Source organism: Penaeus chinensis, chromosome 43 (assembly GCF_019202785.1).
Source record: "Penaeus chinensis breed Huanghai No. 1 chromosome 43, ASM1920278v2, whole genome shotgun sequence".
Taxonomy (NCBI): domain Eukaryota; kingdom Metazoa; phylum Arthropoda; class Malacostraca; order Decapoda; family Penaeidae; genus Penaeus; species Penaeus chinensis.
In genome coordinates, this window is record NC_061861.1 from 3,761,839 (window position 1) to 3,781,838 (window position 20,000).

General features: G+C 49.0%; 1 protein-coding gene across 3 annotated transcripts in view; it reads left to right on the plus strand.

Moving 5' to 3' along the window:
* Positions 1 to 20,000, plus strand: part of LOC125048233 (paired box protein Pax-5-like) — a 202,889-nt gene that overhangs the window by 182,821 nt on the left and 68 nt on the right. For 2 of the 3 annotated variants that reach the window (XM_047646820.1, XM_047646821.1), the window contains 7 exons: positions 5,053 to 5,138; positions 10,429 to 10,538; positions 10,729 to 10,874; positions 11,505 to 11,612; positions 15,344 to 15,715; positions 16,380 to 16,478; positions 16,983 to 20,000. The exon at positions 16,983 to 20,000 is cut by the window's right edge and continues 68 nt beyond it. In XM_047646820.1, coding sequence (XP_047502776.1) covers positions 5,053 to 5,138; positions 10,429 to 10,538; positions 10,729 to 10,874; positions 11,505 to 11,612; positions 15,344 to 15,715; positions 16,380 to 16,478; positions 16,983 to 17,188 — 1,127 coding nt within the window. In that variant the 3' untranslated portion in view covers positions 17,189 to 20,000. Of the gene's footprint in view, positions 1 to 5,052; positions 5,139 to 10,428; positions 10,539 to 10,728; positions 10,875 to 11,504; positions 11,613 to 15,343; positions 15,716 to 16,379; positions 16,489 to 16,982 lie in introns of all 3 variants that reach the window. The other variant, XM_047646822.1, reaches the window with a different exon arrangement.

Genomic DNA, 20,000 nt, shown 5'->3' on the forward strand with positions numbered 1-20,000 from the left:
CCCTCAACACACGCCCATCGCTATTGACGTGGGTTGGCAGGTGGGCGTCATATGTCTTATCTCTTTATCTATATATCTACTTGTCTGTTTGTATAAATATATGTTGAAAAAGATGCTATCGGAGAGGCATGCGGTTATATATATATATATATATATATATATATATATATATATATATGTACATAGCCAGTGTGTGTGTGTGTGTGTGTGTGTGTGTGTGTGTGTGTGTGTGTGGTGTGTGTGTGTGTGTGTGTGTGTGTGTGTGTGCACTCTATAGTCGGGATCGTTCCCAGCGCATTCCCTCCCTGCGACAGTAAGAGTCAGTAAGAGTCTATTTGAGCCGTTATAGCGTGTCATAATCGACCTTAATAGAGCGCGTGTGCTCCTTGAGTGCTTCTGTTACTGTTACATTTTGTTCTCGATCGATTGCATTTATAGGGAGCGACGTGGCTGAAAGAGGAAGTGAATAAAGGGAATAGAGGAGAGGGAAGTGAAAGTGGGTAAAATGGAGAAGAGGAAATCAAAGAGAAATTAAAGTAAAAAAAGAGAAATAAAGAAAAGCTAGATAAATCAAAGGTAGATAAAACAATAAGGGGAAAAAACGAATTCAGAGGATTTATCGTTACGTCGAGGGGAAAAAAGGTTTATAAAATCCGCGAAAAAAAAATCAACAGAAAGAAATTAAAGAGTAATTTGAGATTCGGTCATTCATCAAATAGAAATTCGACTATTAAGCTTCCTATTATCCTTCGCTTATCGCCTGGTACATTGTGTAATAGGATTGCATTCATCAAAATGTGTGATACATTAGGAAGAGAAAGAGAGAGAGAGAGAGGGAGGGAGAGAGGGAGGGGGTAAGGAAGAGAGAGAGAGAGAGAGAGAGAGAGAGAGAGAGAGAGAGTGAGAGCGAGAAAGAGAGAATAAGAGAGTAAGAGAGAAAGAGAGAAAGAGAGAGAGAGAAAGAGAGAGGTTAAAGTGGTTAGAAAGAGGGAAAGCGATAGAGTGAGAGACAGACAGACATAAGTAGAGAGAAAGAGAGAGAGAGAGACATATGAACAGTGTCCCCCCCCCCCCCCCTCCTGATTGTTGGGGAAACATTTGGATTTCTATTTATGCCCGCGTGCCCTTCCATGTTCATTGTTTCTCGGAGTTCCGTCCCCCGCCGATAGATGTCACTGTTGAGGCGGCGCATTGAGGTGACGCAGCCATCGGAACGGAGCACAATATGTTTCTTGACAATATGAGCCCTATGTCAGCAAGGGTGGGGGGAGAGAGGGGAAAGGGAGGGAGGGGAGGAAAGGGGGGATGATGGGGAAGAGGACAGCGGGAATGAGGGGAAAGTTGGGGTTGTCGAGGGCGAGAGGGGAAGGCGTGGGAAGAGATGAGGAGAAGGAGTGGATGAAAGCGAGAGAGAGAGAGAGAAATACATCGAAAGAGAAAGAGAGAGATAGAAAGAGAGGGAGAGCAAAAGAGTGAGAATGATCGGTCAGTAATGGTCTGAAAAATTATTATGTAACCCAATCAATGCACCGATATTCCATTAGCCTCTCCCCCTCTCCCCTGCCCCCTCCCCTCTCCCCCTCTCCCCCTCTCCAACCCCATCGTCGCCTTCATTTCGTGTTTACAAACTCCGTGTTGCGCCGGGGTGGGGGGTGAAAGGAGGGAGGGGGGTGGGGGGGCAGGCTCCATATAGTCTCGTTGAATTTAATTTTTCGTTGAAATTGTTCATGATATTATTATTATTATTATTATTATTATTATTATTATCATTATTATTATCATTATTATTATTATTATTATTATTATTATTATTATTACTATTATTACTATCATCATCATTATCATTATTATCGTCAGTATTACTATTCTCTTTTCGTTTTTTTATCTTTTCATAGTTTATTTACTCTCTCTGTTTCCATTTTCGTGTCCCAAATGCGAAGGAAGTTCAACAACTATATTTTTTTATTACCTCCAGTTTCTTTTCCCTTTGTGGTTTACTTTAGTTTTATTATGACCATTTTTATAAAAGGTCTGTAACTTTTTCTCTGTCTCTCATCCTTCTCCCTCGAAAGTTGTTGGGAACTTTTTTTTTTTTTAATATCTTTTAGAATTAGATCATATCCTTCCAGTTAATTATCAAGGAAAATTGATTATCCTTCTCTCTTATCATTCTTCTCTTTCCATTCTTGGTTTTATCTTTTCCTTTTTCTTCGTCTTCACCTCCTCCTTCTCTTCCTTGTTCCTAAACCTCTTCCTTATTTTTCTTTTTCTTTTTTGTCTTGCTCTTCATCTCCCAGTCCTTAGTCCTTTTATTATTCCATTTTTCTTCGTCTTCTGTCCCTCTCCCTTCGCCCCCTCCCCTCACCTCCCCTCCCCTCCCCTCCCCACCCTCCGCCCCTTAGGATCCCCCAGCAGGATTCTTGGCTCTGTCCCCCGGGCGAGCGAGCGAGCGAGCCAGAGTAGCGAGTTGGCAGCCCTTCGAGGGGCGAGTGAGCGCCTTCGTGGAGCCCGTGCCATGCCCTCTCTTCACTCACCCACTCTGGCACTCGCTTACTCACTCACTCATTCACTCACTCACTCATTCACTCACTCGCTCATTCACTCACTCACTCATTCACTCACTCATTCATTCATTCATTCATTAATTCACTCACTCACTCACTCACTCACTCACTCACTCACTCACTCACTCACTCATTCATTCACTCACTCACTCACTCACTCACTCACTCCTATTCCATAACACCCTCATTCCAATATTCTATCACTCGCTCATTCGCTCACTTACTTTCTTTCCACTGTCTTTACTGCCCTCCTTCGCTCTCTCCCTCTCCCTTTTCCTTCCTCCCTTCCCTTCCATTCCTCCTTCCTTCTTCAACCGTACAACCTTTCCGCTTCTCTCCTTCCCTCCCTCCTCCTTCCCTCCCTCCTCCTTCCCTCCCGCCCCGAGACCTCCTGGAGGATGCATCAGAGACCTTTTCCAGAACGCGCCTTAAGAATAATGACCGAGATCAGTAGCACGTATCTTTGGGTGGGGGAGGGGGGGAGGGGGAGAGATAGGGGGCGTAGGGAGTAGGGGAAGGGAAAGGGAGGAGGAAGAGGGAAGGGAAAGGGGAGGGGAAGGAGAGGAGGAAGGCGAAGGGAAGAAGGATAGGCGGGGGGTAAGAAGGGGTGAGTGAAGAGGGAGGAGGGGGAGGGGAATGTATGGAGGGAATAGAGGGGGGAGGAGGGGAGGGATTCTCGTCCTTGGGTCAACCTTCACGAATTGGCGCAAGTCTTTTTTTATTCATTTTCTTTCATTTTGTTAATTTATTCATTTATTATCTGTCCGATATACTTCCATAAAAGCAACAAAACAACTCAAAAGTAGAAGGAAAAAAATAGAAGAAAGAAAAGGGTGAGAAAACGGAGCGAAAGAGAAGGGAAGGAGAAGGGGAAAAGAGTAAATCTGTGGCAGCTTCCTAATGGCACTTAGAAAGGGTGGCTGGTAAGGGTGCCAACTAAGGGGAAGGCTTGGGGAAAGGGTGGCACACGGGGGTTCCTCTGAGGACGGGCGGGGAAGGGTGCATTCAAAGAAGGGCGTCCATAGAGGGTGCCGGAGAAGGGTGGCGGAGATAGGGTGCCTGCAGAGGGTGCCAGGGAAGGGCTGGTGCAAAGGGTGCCAGGGTAGGGTGGCGGGGAAGGGCGAGGGGAGAGCGAGGAAGCCATAATCTAATAGAAAGTGCCCCTCCATTTTCTGGCTTGCTTTGTGGCCGGGTCCCGAGGGGCGCCTGTGACATTCACCGGCCGCTTCTGTTTCTAATCTCGCCCCGCCATTATGGTATGATTATATTATGATTATTATTTTGATTAGGAACGCTCACCTCCCCCCCCCCCCCTCCCCTTCCCTTTCAAATCGTCCTTTCTCTCTCCTCTCCTATGTCTCTCTTTTATCTCTCTCTCTCTCTCTCTCTCTCTCTCTCTCTCTCTCTCTCTCTCTCTCTCTCTCTCTCTCTCTCTCTCTCTCTCTCTCTCTCTCTCCTTCTCTCCTCTCTCTACGCATTCACTAATTCCCGGATTTCGTGTAATCCGGATTAGAACGCGATGACAGACTGTTATTTAGTATATAAATCGCAGGAGTTGATTACGTTTCTGCTCTGGGATTTCTAGTCCGGGGAAGAAAATGGAGGAATTAGATAGATAAATAGAGAGAGAGAGAGAGAGAGAGAGAGAGAGAGAGAGAGAGAGAGAGAGAGAGAGAGAGAGAGAGAGAGAGAGAGGAGGGGGGCGGGACTCACCAGGGCAACCGCACCAATTCCCCTTCGTCGTATTACACATATTAAAGTCAATAAAATCGCCCTTGATAATCTGATGACTGGCACGCGGCCGCTCTCTCTCCCCAACACACACAACAAAAAATAAAAAATAAAAAAAAATAACTCCCGCTCCATCAAAAGCCATTAAGGAAACCCAAGAGTTGGGGGGGAAGGGAGGGAGGAAGAGGGGGGAGAGGGGGAGGAGAAGGGAAGAGGAGAGGAGGGCGTTGGGGAGGAAGTAGGGAAAGGGAGGGGGGGGAGGGGATTAAACTGATTATATTGTACAAGATGAATTATTACGGTTTAAAATGGCTCTGCTTCTGTCGCGTTGAGTGAGTCAGTCCATATGAACTCTCGATTGCGCGCGGGACCCATCTAGGCCTACGTTCGGAACCCGGATCGCGCTTGCCGTTTGTTCTTTGTTTTTATTTATTTATGTTTTTATGTTTTTATTATTATTGTTTTTGTTTTCTTTCTTCTTTGGTATGATCTTGTTTTTTTATTGTAGCCTACCATCTTTCTTTTTTTTAATCATTACTTTAAAGAAGTTAGTTTCAATTCTCTCTCGCCGATATTCCAGTTTCATGGTTTGTACTTCTCATGAATTTGATTTTCCCTTTTCTTCATTAGTATCATTAATATTATCATCATCAGCATCGTTATTCTCTATTTTATATTGCTGCTCCCTATTCCCTCTTTATTTACACTTGCATCGTATTTTTCCAGCCAATGATAACCCCGTATTTTCCTTCCCCAGATGAACCTCGCGATATGATTGGTCACCCAGACGACGACCCGAAGCGCCAGAGAACGCAGTACAACACAGATCCGCTATACACTAATGTAAGTTTTATTGAGAGATAATAGTGGTGATAATAATGATATTAATAGTAATAAAAATGATGATAATATGTATTTGTAACCAAAAAAAATATTGTAGTATTTTCAGTATCGTCTCTAGACTTGTTATTGTTAATATTATTGGTGTTACTTTTATCATTATTATTTTTATCATTATTATCATTATAATCGTTATCACTATTATTACCAGTAGTAATAGCAGTATTCTTATTATTGGTACTAATACCATTACCATTATTATTATTGTTCATTCCTTGTTTTCAGAAGGAAGATATTGAGGGGAATAAATGATTATTATAAAACACAGGCTCTGTCCTGATTTAGATAGATCTGCCTCAAGTTATTTGCCGTGACGAAAGAGTGAAAGAGAGACAGGGTGGTGGGGGGGTGGGGGGGTGGGGGGTAGCATTCGATGCATTACCAGTTTGACGAAGATATTATTCATCGCCGGAATTATGATGGGACGATATTGCACAACTGAGAGCAATGTGAGGGAACTCCTCCTCCTCCTCCTCCTTCTTCTCCTCCTTCTTTCTTCTCCTTTTCCTTCTCCAACTTCTCCTCCTCCTATTTTTCTTCCCTCCCCTTCTTTTTATTAGGCTTATCATCCTCTTCCTTTACCCCTCCTTTCTTTCTGTTATCCTCATCCCCTCCATCTTATTCCTCCTCCTCCTCCTCCTCCTCCTCCCCCTCCTCCTCCCCTCCACCCCTCCTCCTCCTCCTCCTCCTCCTCCTCCTCCTCCTCCTCCCCCCTTCTCTTCCTCCTCCTCCTCCCCCCCTCCTCTCTTCCCCCCACCTCTCACTTTCTTCCTCTTGTCTCTCCTGCCTCCTCCTCTTCCTCCTCCCCCTTCCCCCCCCCCCCAATCCATCTCTCGGAGGCCAGTACTCGAAGGTGTTATACATGCAAGAACTGGGCCCCTGAGACCTCTTAACTGTCGAATGTGAATGAGGATAATTTGTTTTCTATAAGACAAACAGAAAACGTATTTCCTTACTGACCCCCACCCCCCCCCCCTCTCTCTCTCTCTCTCTCTCTCTCTCTCTCTCTCTCTCTCTCTCTCTCTCTCTCTCTCTCTCTCTCTCTCTCTCTCCTTTCTCTCTCCTATCTCCTCTCTGTTTCTCCCCATTTCCCTCTCTTTTTTAGTTTAAGCTTTTCTCTCCTTTTGCCTCCCGTATTCTCTCTCCTTCTATTTTCGTCTATTCTTGTATTTAGTTACCTATCCTTCTCTTCGCTTCTTTGCTCTTATGTTCCTTCTACCTCTTCTTTATCCTTCCCCTCCATTTCCTCCTCTTTCCTCATCCTCTTCCTCCTCTTCTTCTTCCTTCTCTTCATTTTCCTGGATTCCTGGTCTTCTTCCTCCGCCTCCTCTCCTCCTTTCTTCCTTTTCGCCCCTTTCCTCCCCTTTCCTCCTCTCCTATCTATCTATCCTCTCCCTTCCCCTTGCTCCCTTTTCGTAAGGCAGCTGAAGACAAAGGGATCGTATTCCACAATCTCGAAGAAAATGGAGGAAGCTCCGATGTCTTACAGCAAAATTGAGCAATAAAACAGATTTATTACACCTTGGTGCTCCAAATCACCCAAACAAAGCAGTCTATATCTTTCATAACTACCATTCCCTCGAGGTCATTTGTAATCTTATTGGTCAATTCACGATATGAAAGCCTCCTTCCCTCCCTGGCCCCTGCCCCCTGCCCCTCCCCCTCCGGCGGTCAACGGCAGCCAATCAAAGCCTCGGATCATATTCTTGGTTACGTGAAGTAGCCAATCACTGGCCTTATTACCTGCTTTGAAATTCCGAGAGGCGCCGTGCCAATCTCAATTTGTTGGGGCAGCTGATTTATGAGGGAGTTACGGCCCCTTTTATTTGTCTTCGGGCGGTTCCTCCTTCGCCTTTTATTTGCGCCGGGATCGTAGTCTCCTGGAGTTATGGCGCAGACATTTTGGTTTATGGCAGTCATGGTGCCGGCCGGGGACGACGTGCAGTCACACATCCCTCTCCTCCCCTCTGTCCCTCTCCCCTCTTTCGTCTGTCCCTCCTCCCTGCTTCCCTCTCTCTCCCCTGGCCCCTCGTTCCCCTCTCCCTCTCCCTCTCCCTCTCCCTCTCCCCTTCCCAACCCTTCCCTTCCATTCTCCTCTCTTCCTCTGCCGCCATGATTGCTCTGCCTTTATTTCAGTTCTTTTGTGTTTTCTTTCTTTCTGTTTCGCGTTTTCTTGCTCGCTCTTTCCTTTCCTGTTTTTTTTTCCCCTCTCCTTTGCCGTTTCGTTTTTTGTTTTTTCTATCCCTTTCCTCCTTTCATTTTCCCCTTCTCCACCATTTCGATTCCTTCATTCCTTAGTATTTCCCCTTTTCTTCCCCTCGCTTCTCCTTTCCACATTCTTCCCTCTTCCTCTCCACCTTTCTTCTACTTCTTCTTTCCTCTCCCTTTCATCCCTCTCTCGCTCTCTTCACTTCCCTTCCTCTTTCTTCTCTTCTGTCACCTCTCCCTCTTTCTCTCCCTCTTTCTCCTTAGTCTCCTTGTCTCCCTATCGCCTCCTCCGTCCATTACCCAGCGTCTTGGATGTCCCCGTCACAGATCCTCTCCCCTCCCCCCCCTACCCCTGTTCTCTTACTTCTAGGGGAGTTCTTGGTCAATGGAGGGCCTTTTTATCGTTTTTCCATTATATTCGTCTCCGATTTTACTTATTTATTGCCTTTTTTACCTTTTCGCATTTTTGAGTTGTGGCTTAAGTCTGGACGGGGCCCTCCCCCTCGGCGACAGTGACACAATACGAGTGTCGATGCTGTGTCGATACTGTGAATTTCAGCGTCCACTTTGTGTCTCTCCTTCCCCAGCAGACAGCTCCTTTTCTCTTTCGCTCTCTCTCTATTCATCTATTTATCTGTCTATTTTTTTTCTAGCTGTCTGTCTGTCTTTCTCATTTTCTCCATTTCTTTTTTTTGGCTCTCTCTCTCTCTCTCTCTCTCTCTCTCTCTCTCTCTCTCTCTCTCTCTCTCTCTCTCTCTCTCTCTCTCTCTCTCTCTCTCTCTCTCTCTCTCTCTCTCTCTCTCTCTCTCTCTCTCTCTCTCTCTCTCTCTCTCTCTCTCTCTCTCTCTCTCTCTCTCTCTCTCTCTCTCTCTCTCTCTCTCTCTCTCTCTCTCTCTCTCTCTCTCTCTCTCTCTCTCTCTCTCTCTCTCTCTCTCTCTCTCCTTCGCGTGCCAGAAAGAATAACGAAAGAATCTGGATGAAATTCCGATAAGTCTCCGAAGAAACAACCTTAGTCTACTCAAGCAAAATTCTTCTGTGATTTCGTCGATAAAATCTGTGATTTCTTTTCTTCTTTTTCTTCTTTATTTTCTTGACGCGTCTTGCTTTTCGGAAGCTTAAATATTAAAGGGATACTTAGCAGGACCTTGTTTACCTTACCGATCGGGGCGACCTCGCGCGCTCTCTTGCACGGCGTTCGGACACGCCCACGGCCAAATGACACCTCGCCCGCGCTTTCGACCTGTTGTCACGCCCATCACTCACTTGGCCATCAGCTACACCCACCCATTTGCACGTTCTCCCCCCCCCCTCCTGCCCCCGCCCCCGCCCCACCCCTCTTACGGAATCAATGCCCAGTAATGACTTTTATGATGTAAGAGTGGCGGGTAAATACACTAACCGCATGCCCGCCCGCACGCCCACGCCAGTGCTCTCCGCCATCTTCGCCATCATCATCGTCGTCCTCGTCATCGTCGGGATAATCGGACGACTGTCACGCGAGCCGAGGGGGGGAGGGGGGGAGGGGTCGTTCTCTTCCTTTCGATCGCCGGAGGAACGACTCGTTACGTGTAGACGCACTCAGAGGGCCTCGCCGGGTACGCTGCTGTGTCACGCCCCTGCCCCACCCCCCTCCACTCTCTCCTTTCTAGCCCTCCCCCCCCTCGCCTCTCCTCTCCGCCCCTCCTTCCCTCCTTCCCCTCCTTCCCTCTCGCTCCTCCTCGGCCTCTGCAGAGTCGCCAGCCATCTTGGAATGTGAAGTCAAGCTGCAGTTCTTCCCTGGCCTCTGCTCCTCCTCCTTCATCCCCCCTCCTCCTCTCCCCTTCCCTTCGCCCTTCATCCATCTCCCTCTCCTCCACCCGCCCTCTCCTCCCCCGCCCACCCCCGCGGCCAGTCATTGTTCGAGCAGAGAATTACCTAATGAGTGTAAGGAGTAACGGCCGGAAAATTAATCATTTGCGGAAGGAGCGATTGGCGGCCCGTCGCTCGGCCGAGGAAGGCGCGGCCGGGGACGCCGCTCGGATATCCTGCTGCGACGGCTTGGCCTTCTGTGTGTGTGTGTGTGTGTGTGTGTGTGTGTGTGTGTGTGTGTGTGTGTGTGTGTGTGTGTGTGTGTGTGTGTGTGTGTGAGCACGCATGCAAGCGAGAATGCTTGAGCGCGGGCGACGGAGGTCATGCATAAGCATGAGCGACGCCCGAGCCGGACACGGGGGACGACGGAGGGTGACGAGACGCCTCGGAGGCGGAAGAGCCGCCGCCGCCTCGGCTCCTGTGCCACCCGACTCCTCCACTTGGCAGCATGATACCTTGCAACGCCGGCCTTGCAACCGGAGGACAGCGCTCCGTGACGGGGAGTGCAACATTGCCGCTCTTATGCAAACACGCGACTGAACTACCGCATTTAATATCCCCGCCCCCCCTCCCCCGCCCCAAGCACAAGGGGGAGGGGGCGCGTGCCGAGAAGGCGACCGTCACGCCCGGGCCGCGCGCTAATGCCCGTGCTGAATATAAATTGGATATTGGAGCGAGACGAGGCCGCCGCAGCAAAAAATGAAGGGCGCCTCCGAGTACCGCGGCTGCAAGAGCGAGAGAACGCCATCCCGTACGCCGAAGGAGAGGAAGGGCGCCGCAGTCCGCCTCCCGACTTGCGGCCTCGTCGATAATCGGTCTTGTCCCCGCGGGAGCCGAGTCGCGACCGTGTTTGAAGTGTGCATAAGTTATGTCAGCGCCAACGGCACCTTCTGCCTTCGCTCCTTGCTTACCTCTTCCGCCCTCGCGAGCGAAGTGGATCCTGAAGGCTTCGGAAAACGCCCTGGTTGAATTGTCATTGTACACGTCGATTCATGAATTTCGCCAGAGGAAGAAGCGATTCAACAAAGCATGCCACTAACATTTCTATGTTTGTTATTCTATGTTTATCCCTTATATTCATAGTTTGATTTATTCCTCTATGTAACCGCCTTTATTCTACAGTTGTTACCCCCCCCCCTTTAATATTCCCGCATCTCACCGCCTCTCTCTCCGACAGATGTTATGGTCGAAGCAAGCCTGGCCGGCCCTCAAGACCGAAGACGCCACCAAGACGTTGCTTCCAGACCTCGGCGGCGGCGTCACGGGAGGCGCCGCTTCCCCCTACAGGTAGGTCGAGAGACATAGTCACGGAACTCCTGTCTTCTCATATTTGTGTGTTTTATTTTTATCATTGTTTCATTCTGATAAGGATGTTTAACAAGATTGCGTTCGTGCGTTGAATGTGTGTGTGTGTGTGATGTAAATGCGTTATGTCCTGCACCAACCTGACACTAATTACCCCCCGCCTCTCCCCCAGCAGCGTCCAGTCGTTCGTGGACCACCCGGCCAGCTACCCGTCGGTGTCCGCCGCCTCCGCCTCCACGGACGCTCTCTATGAGACGATGGCCATGACGCAATCCAACACCAACCAGGTCTACTCGCCTCCTCTCGCTACTTCTCTCGGTAAGTCGCGCCTCAGGATGTTTGTCACGCCTTCTCCTTTCGGTTCTTATCTTCTTCCTCTTTGATTTCCTTTTCATCTCCTTTTTGTGTCACAACTTTCGGGTGAAATCTTCGTTCTTGTGAGTTCTTACGTTTCCTTCCTATTTTTTTTTTTTTTTTTTCTGATTCTCATCCTCCTGCTTTCTTCATCTCTAACCTCCCTTCTTCACATTCCCCTTCTCCCTCTCGCTCCCTCCCCTTCCCCTCCCTTCCGTTCCCTTTCCTCCCTCCCCTCCCTCCCTCCCTCCCCTCTTCGAAGACGGCGTCGGCGGGTCCACGTCATCTCTTGTAGGTTCATGGTGATGGGTTTGGTGATGTCCGTAGTTCGTTGAAAAAAGAGAGAGAAGAAAAATAAAGAAAAAAACAAAGCCAAAGATAGAAAAGCTCAAACTAGAATGTTGTTTCATAAGTGAAGAAAAGGAGGGCGAAAGAGCGGAAAAAAGAGGTCTCAGAAACCAGATTCTTTTTTTTCCGTTCTGTCCCCTCCTGTTTGACAAGAAAGAAGAATAGAGAGAGTAAAGAAAGTTAAACAAAGAAAGAAAGAGAAAGAGAGAAAGTCAAGAAAATAACTGTGTGGTTGGCCTCCTACAGGTAGCGCAGGTGGACTGACACCTCTCACACCCATCACCATGCAAGATGTGAAGCCCGTGCTCGCTGCTCCTTCAGTCCTTGACACAACCGCATCCCAGTTCCATCAAGGTAAGCATCCCCCCCTCGAAACGCCTCCCCCCCTCCCTTCCCCCTCCCCCTTTCCATCCACCCATCCATCCAAGCAGCCCATCGGCTCATCCATCCCATCCATCCCGCGACGTTCGGGCTCGCTGGCGCCGACGTCCCTCCGGCCATCGCGGAGGCATTTGCGGATCTGTGTAAATCTCCATCCATCACATGCATTATTCACTTACTATTATCGTCATCTTTATTATCATCATGCATCATCCTCATTCTGGGGGCATCTTGTCGCTCTGAATCATTCTCGATGTAAGGAATCAGGTTAGATATGAATCCCAGGGCATGGGAGCGCGGCTAGAACGTATCCACTTTCGGCGACACGCACGGCTGCGTCTCAAACGTATCTACAGAACCGCGCCGACACAATTTAATCACGGGAGATCCGCGCCATCTTTGGGGATTCTCGGCTGTTCTTGCGAGTGCGACGAGCGGGGAAGAAAGGGAGAGAGAGAGAGAGTAAAGAGGAGAGAGGGAGAGAGATCCGGCCTGGGAACCTGAGCCAAGTTTAGCCATAAAGTCGAGGGAATCACCGGCCACAAGTTCGTCTCCGGGGCTGTTAAGTCAGCAAGTTTGCTTGGAAGTCATCGCACTACGCACGGATCGCGCGGAGAAAGTTTACATTAGGTCGGAATCTGCTCCGAGACGGCGCTGAAATTCCCCATGAAATGCGTCCGTCTTGCAGGCATCGCCGGCGAGACCGTGAATCCTGCGAGGCCGCGCGCCCGAGGCAAGGACCCGAGGCGAGGACCCGAATGGAGCTCCTTGGACGGGTCGGGCCGAAGGGGACGGCCTTTCTGAGGATCTCGCCCTTCTCTTCGCCACGCCCCCCCCCCCCCCTCCTCTCTCTCTCTCTCTCTCTCTCTCTCTCTCTCTCTCTCTCTCTCTCTCTCTCTCTCTCTCTCTCTCTCTCTCTCTCTCTCTCTCTCTCTCTCTCTCTCTCTCTCTCTCTCTCTCTCTCTCTCTCTCTCTCTCTCTCTCTCTCTCTCTCACTCTCTCACTCTCTCTCTCTCTCTCTCTCTCTCTCTCTCTCTCTCTCTCTCTCTCACTCTCTCACTCTCTCTCTCTCTCACTCTCTCTCTCTCTCACTCTCTCTCTCTCTCTCTCTCTCTCTCTCTCTCTCTCTCTCTCTCTCTCTCTGTCGTCCATTGGACGTAATAAATTTATCAATTCAATTCCCTCTCTCTCTATCTTTCTCCCTCTCTCTTTCTCCTTCACTTTCTCTCTCTCCCTTTCCCTCTCCCTCCCTCCCTCCCTCCCTCCCTCCTCCTCCTCCCCGCCCCCTCGGCTCCCCCTCAAGACGGCACTAGATCGGCAGCCATTTTGGGAGGTGACTTTCCCTTCTTATATGGCTTTTTCTAGTAGACTTCGGCCCGACTTTAATGGCCATTCCAGTCCTCCGTCACCCGCGCGGCTCTCCAGCTTTCGCCTGGCCTCCCAAAAAGCGCCTCCGTCACCCACGTAAAATCTGTGTGTGTACTTAAGGGCGGGCGACACGAGCGCGGGTAAGATATCCTGGGCCGCCGCAGCCGTAACTCATCTTGCGTCCGCCAACAATGTCGGGACAATGGTGGATTTTACAGTCGCGGCGTCGTATTCAGCCATGGAATTTTATCGCCGTTTCGCTGCCGTGAAAAGCGGGATTCTATGAACACTTTGATTTATCGAACAAGGCCTGCCTGGCTCGGGATCAGAGGAGGAAGAAAAAGAAGAAGAAGAAGAAGGAGGAGAAGGAGGTGAATTGGGGGAGGAAGGAAGAGAGGGAGGGGAGGAGGGTGGAAGGGAGGGAGGGGAGAAGGAAGAGAGGAAAACAGGGGAGAAAAGGGGAGGAGGACGAAGGAGGGGAGAAGAAAGGGAGGGAGCGAGAGGGGATTTCACGAGGGAGAAAAGAACGGCTTTTTCAGCAACCGGAGCGGGTGACCGTCGCTTGGGAGAAATATTTAGTGGGCACAAAGCACTCCCCGGAACGAGCTGCTGAGCGCTGTTCGGGCGTCATAAGCTAAAGGAAACCGATCCCAAGGAGCCATCGAAGTCCGCGCTGTGAGATGAAGGATGCCGTTGCAAGGACGCTGGTCGGCGCGGGGGAGGCGGGGCCGGAGGGGGGGGAGGGGGAGGGGGTAGGCCGGGGGGCGCGATCGCTCATTTCCATTTCCACTTCTATTTCCCTTTTCATTCATTTCCATTTTCATTCACTATCATTTCTATTTCCGTTTCCATTTTTTTTTCGTTCGTTTTCATTCCGTTTTTCATAGTTGGCTCACTTCCATTTTCATTTCCATTGAATTTCAGTTTCATTTCGTTCGTTTTCATTCTCACTTTCACTCATCTCCGTGTTCTTATTCCCTCTTTCTTTTCTGTTTTTTTTTTCTTTTTGTTTTTCTTTGTTATTTGTATTTGTATTAACTACTTTTCGGTTTTGTTTTGTGTTCCCCTGTGTTCTAACCTTCTAACGTGTTTTTTCTTGTTTTCCTCTGTTTTCCCTGTTATTTCCTCTCACACACGTCATCCAGCAATTATACCCTGGTGAAAACGAAATCTAATATTCCTCATTCCTGTCAGCAACTCTATTAATCCATCGCCAATCCATCCATTCCTTAACATCTGTCGAGAAATCAGAACCCAAAATAATAATGATAAAATCAAAATAACCATTTTTTTGCTGTCGCTGATCTACTGACGAAGGTGTCTGGTCCACTGTCAAATAACTGGCTAGGAATCCTGGAACCGGGAACTGGGACTGGGAATCAAACCCCTTGCATGTTATATCATCATCTGTTGCATGAGAATTCATTATACATTAGTGCTGTGCATGGACGCCCATTTTGTTGTTGCATGATTGCATGATAACCATGTGTTTTTTTCCTCTGTCTGTGATCTGAAATATATTATTTTTGATGTAGCTCTTTCAGTATGAGTTCATTTTATTTTGATATTTTTTTTCTTTAAATGTGTCTGTAATAGAGTTCAGTTGCTTTTTCATGCAAGATAATTTTGACTTAAATGCACATTAGCACCTGTGCACTAATTTGCACCTGCACTTTGCACCTGTAGAAGTGACTGAGGGACGCAGCCCAGGCAGTGCAGCCACAGCCTTAGCACGAGCAGCGCTTGGCGAGCCCGCTCGCCCTCGGCCTCCGCCTAGCCCTCGCCTCAGCGCCCTTCGAGGGCGTGGGGCGTCGGCTTAGTGCAGAGAGAGCCTCGTGCGTCGTCTCCGCGCCACGAAGAAGCGCCGAGGACCCCCCTCCCTCGAGGTCGAGGTCACTTTCGGCCGACTTCGAGGGGGAGGGCCTCGCGCTCGCTCGTGTCGCGGGCGACGTCCGGCACTGAGGGCGGACGGTGCTCTTAGGGCTGGCGCTGGCTGCGTCCCGTAGATGAGCTCTTATTTTTATGTTGTTTGAGAAGCGCCGCCGCGCCCTCTCGGCAAGGAGGAGCCGCCCGGAGGAGCGAGAGACTCCTCATGGCGCCCGCCTTGCGGTGGGGACGCGCGGTCTTGACGCCGCGCCCGCGGGCTCACTCGTCTCTTAGCAGGGGTGTCAGAGGGGTTTTGAGAAGTTCATTGATGAAGCGTAAGGGTCTGAATTAACGGGACTTAATAGCATAGAGACGAGTCCGAGTCCGTGAGCGGCGCCGCGCGGGTGCGCCCGATCGCCGGCTGTAGTTGAGTGTGTGAGTGTGATGGGAAGTTGTTATCTGCACGTCAGGTGGGTCCGTCTACACCCCCCTGAGCAGCACGCAGCCTCAGCCCTCCTCAAACGCCGCCTACACCACCGCCCACTACCCGGACCACACGCCCGTGTCGCCTGCCCAGTGCACGTCGAGCGAGAGCGTGACGTCGCTGGACACGCTGGTGGTGGCGCCCTGCTCGTCACCGCTCAAGGCGGACACGCCCTGCACCTCTGCCCTCACGGTCCTCCAGCCCGCGTCGCACGCCCATGCCGCCACCCACCACGTTCCCAACCATGCACACACCCACGTGCATACCCCATCGCATGCCCACGTACCCATGCATGCCCATGCCGCGGTCACTCCCGACCCGACCTACACCACCCTCCCGCCCATCACGCACTACTCAGGTAAGCCCTCCGCCCCTCCGCCCTTCCCTTCCCAGGTAAGTCCCCCCCCCCCCCGGCCCTCCTCCCGCTCCTCTCCCTCGAGTCTGCACCCCGCACGCCCACTTGCATGTCCACGCCCGCGTCCCGCCCACGCCCGGGTCTTGCCGCGTGGCCTCCCCCAAAGGGTCCCGCTTCCAGATTCCCAGTCCCTCCGGAGCGTCGCCCTCCTCGCGGCCAGTTGCCCAGACACCTCCGTCGCCACGCCCACTTCACGGGCCCTTCGAGGCGGCCGTTCAGTTTTTAGGCCTTTTTTTTTAGGTCTTTATTCTCATGTTTATAGTCAAAACAGTAGGATTTACACCCCGCCTATTTTCCCCTGAGAAATCGAAGGAAGGTCACCTGAAGCCTAGTATCTCCCCAGCCGCCAAAGACATTCAAGTCGCTTTCCCATCCAGACAGGGATTGCATACATGCCAGTCCAGATAATCTATTTTTATTCGACCAATTTTATTTACATGTTTATTCATCGTTACCCCATGTGTTTATTTATCCATTACTTTTTTTTTTTGTATTTACTCACGCCTTTTATTTATCCATTTACATTCGTGTTTCCCTTTTTTTGTGTGTGTAAGTGCGATTGCGCTGCCGACCTACATGACTAACGACTTCGTTCTTCCTCCCTCAGGCACGGCCGGGTCCATGGCAGATTACACGTACTCCTCACCGTACACTCAGTATTCCTCCGCGTACCCCACTTATGGCTACGGCACGGGGGGTCTCCTTAGTAAGTAACTGTGAGTATTGGTGTACCTTATCTTTTTTGGTTCTTTGTGTTGGCCTGTTAACTTTTTTTCCCTCTCACTTTTCTGTTTTCCCTGCGGATCGCTTTCTTTCTTTTTTTTCTGTTCTCCGTCTCTCTCGCTCTCTCTTTCTCTCTCTCTCTCTCTCTCTCTCTCTCTCTCTCTCTCTCTCTCTCTCTCTCTCTCTCTCTCTCTCTCTCTCTCTCTCTCTCTCTCTCTCTATCTCGCTCTCTCCTGATTCTTTTTTCCGTTCACGTCCATCGATTTGGTTTTCCCCTTTTCCGTATTTCCTCAATTCTCCTTCTTGGCATCACGGATATATAGACTTAGAAGTTAGTTCCACCATAGTTTTCCTCAGACACGGTTAGAGAACACTCCAGGTGACAGGGTACAGGTTCAGTCTTTACAGAGCCGATGCACTAGTGGTAGAAGTAGATACTTTCCTTCATTTTCGCGACGTGCTAACCTTGTCCCTTTCGCGCCCGCAGACATGGGGAACTACTCGACCTCCAGCAACGGTGGTAACAACGGCAGCGGCGGTGGCAACAGCGTCAACAGCAACGCCACCACCAACAACGCCAACACCACCCCCAACAACAACAACAACAGTCACAACAACACGGCGGCGCGGCTGCGCATGCTGCAGTCGTCCCTGGGCGCCTCCATGTGCGGCAGACAGGACCGCTGCACGTAACGCTGTGACGTCACCTCGTCTCTGCTGTGCGTCCGTTGGCGAGCAGGTGTCCGGCTTATCAAGACAACTGTGATGCGACAGACCTCCGCTCCCCCTCCTCGCTGCCCCTCCCCCTCCCGAGGGTCTCCCCTCCCCCCTCCCTTCCCTCCCGCGCTCCGGAGGCACGAGCCTCACGCAGACGCGGCCGCGAGAGAAGGACTGAGGGAGAAGGAAGATCGCGATGAACCAGAGATTTATATATGTGGATAAGGAGCTGCAGAAGTCAGAGAAGAATAGCGAAGACGTCTACGAAGAGGAGGAGAAGCCAAAAAGGACCCGAAGACAAAAAGAGAAAGGAACACAAGTCTCCACGACCTGCGCGCCACAAGCCGCGGAGAGAGCGAGAGACGACCTCTAGTATAGCTGAGTGCGTGTTTGAGCAGCACGGACCGATCTCTTAGCTAGGATACCAAAGAATACCCACTCAAGTCACGAGCTTGCTTGAGTCGTGGCGGCCGAACGACCCTTTCCTTCTTCAGGCACACGCGTTCACTTCAGGAACGAACACCTCACGGTCAACACAGCCCCCTCCCCCCGCCTCTTGCCCTCCCCCTCCCTCCCTCCTGCCCCTCCGCCCGAGGCATTTCATCTTGTACATAGCACCCGTCGACGCAGGCCTTTCCTGGTGTGCCTGAAGGAGGCAAGCGAGGGGCGCCGACTCGCACACCTCTTTCCACTCTGGGCGCGGCGGGGAAGCCTTCCTCCCGACACGGGATGAAAGCAGCCTGTCCCCGGCGCCGGCCACTCTCCTCTGTCGGGTCTCGGTTTTCTGTTTTGTTTTTGGGGTTTGTCGCTGTCCAGGACCTAGATCTACTGACTCGTGTTTTTGGCATCGATCAAAAACTTTCTAAATCCCTGTATCGTTTAAGTTTTATGATTTTTTTTCATTATGATAATATATGAATTTTTTTTTCAAACAAAGACGCCTGTGAAATGGTGATTCGATTACCTCTTTTTATATATATATACGAATATATATATTATATATATATACATATATACCTCTTATTTTGTCTTGAAGAGGCTAAGAAAAACAACAAGAAAGCGGTTGAGGGTTCCGCGGGCGGCCGTCCGGGCCCTCGGGCACTGCTGTTAACCAAAGAGGCGTTTTTGGCTTCTGTCTCCCAGCCTGTGTGGTACAAGGCGAAGCTTAGTCAGGTGGACCTCTCGTGGCACGGAGGTTGCTAATCAGGCCTCCGTTTTGTAGGAGGCCATGTTTTTTTGTATAGACATGTTTTTAAAAAAGAAAGAAAAAAAAAGAAGGATGACAAGTTGACCTATGTATTATTAATAAAAAAGACCTATTTATAAAATCTGCCGAAGTTAAATGCCCTAGGTAGGTCATAGAGTTAAGGAGAGAATAGGTTTAAGGTTTTCCTATCGCCCATTCCCAGTCCCTCCCAGGATGCAACAGCAACACTGAACCCCATCCACCCCCTCTCTCTCTTATTTTACGCCGACTCTTTTTTTATTTATTTTATTTTGCCCATTACCACTCAGTTATATTGTACAGTATTAGTCCTAGGGTCTCCATCGCACCTTATAGATGCCCCCACGTTTCACAGTCACAAAGTATTACGCGTTTGGTAAGAACGTCATTGATTTGATTAAGATAAACAAAGCGGACCGGTATTCTGGACCAAATACCGGTTTTGAGTTTTTTTAATTATTGTTATTATTATGATGATGATTATCATTATTATTCTAATTTGTAAGAGATTATCCACTGCAGCTGTATTGCCTACGGGTCAGTCTGGATTTTATGCTTGTCAGGATACCTAGATTTAACAAATAAAGTATTTGTCAAAGTTTTTATGTATGAGTGTCTTAAAAGGCGAACGGCAGGTGACGCTGTCGCTTCGTTGCATATGGCTACATGAACTAGTCTCAATCATTCACTTTCAATGAAAAACGAAAGAAAATTCTGATTTATCTATCTCATATCATATTTGATAACTCTTTATATATATTTTTCCTTTTCGAAATACTCCTACTTGTAATCGGAATTCTCAAAATTTAGAATACTTCCCCCCCCCCCACACACACACAAACTCTTTTTTTTTTTATATACAAATTCTCATGCAAAGAATTCTCATTATTTCTAAAGCCTTATTTTTAAAAGGTGATTTTTAATTATTTAATTGTTTCTCTCAACGAAAGTCCGGCCACCACGAAGTGCTGCGCCGGACGTGTACATTTGGGGCTTCATTGCGAAAGGGTAACAGGTGTAAAGCTTTTATGTTCGAGTTTTGTTTGTAGTCTGTTATGTACAGTCACTGCATTGCTCCTTTATGTGTAAAAGCATTATGTTTACGATAATGACTTATAATTGATTATAGATTTTTATCATTATTATTATCATGTGTTTCTTTTTTGTCATGCATTCAGTGTGTACCGTCACAGTATCTCTGAATGTTTATGCTGTAAAAAATTTTGTGTTCGTTGGTCGATGGGGCTTAAGCGCCTCATCGTCAGCCTATATGCAATTATTGCTTGATTTCTTGTCATCAATTAGATTTTTATATATACCTTATGTCCAAAACATTGTTATTATGGTCGTTATATCATTTTTTTTCTATATCTCCAGTGACAGTGTTTCATATTTTTTATTTTGTCTCAACCTACAAACAGTAAAATGCGCATCAGTATGTTGTGAATTGGTTGCCAGTTTGTGTATTTGCTTGGATTTTTTTCCACTATTGAAGAGAGCGAGTCTTCCACGACTGTCTGTAACTGATGCTATTTAGTCAGACACAGTAAAACCTACATATTG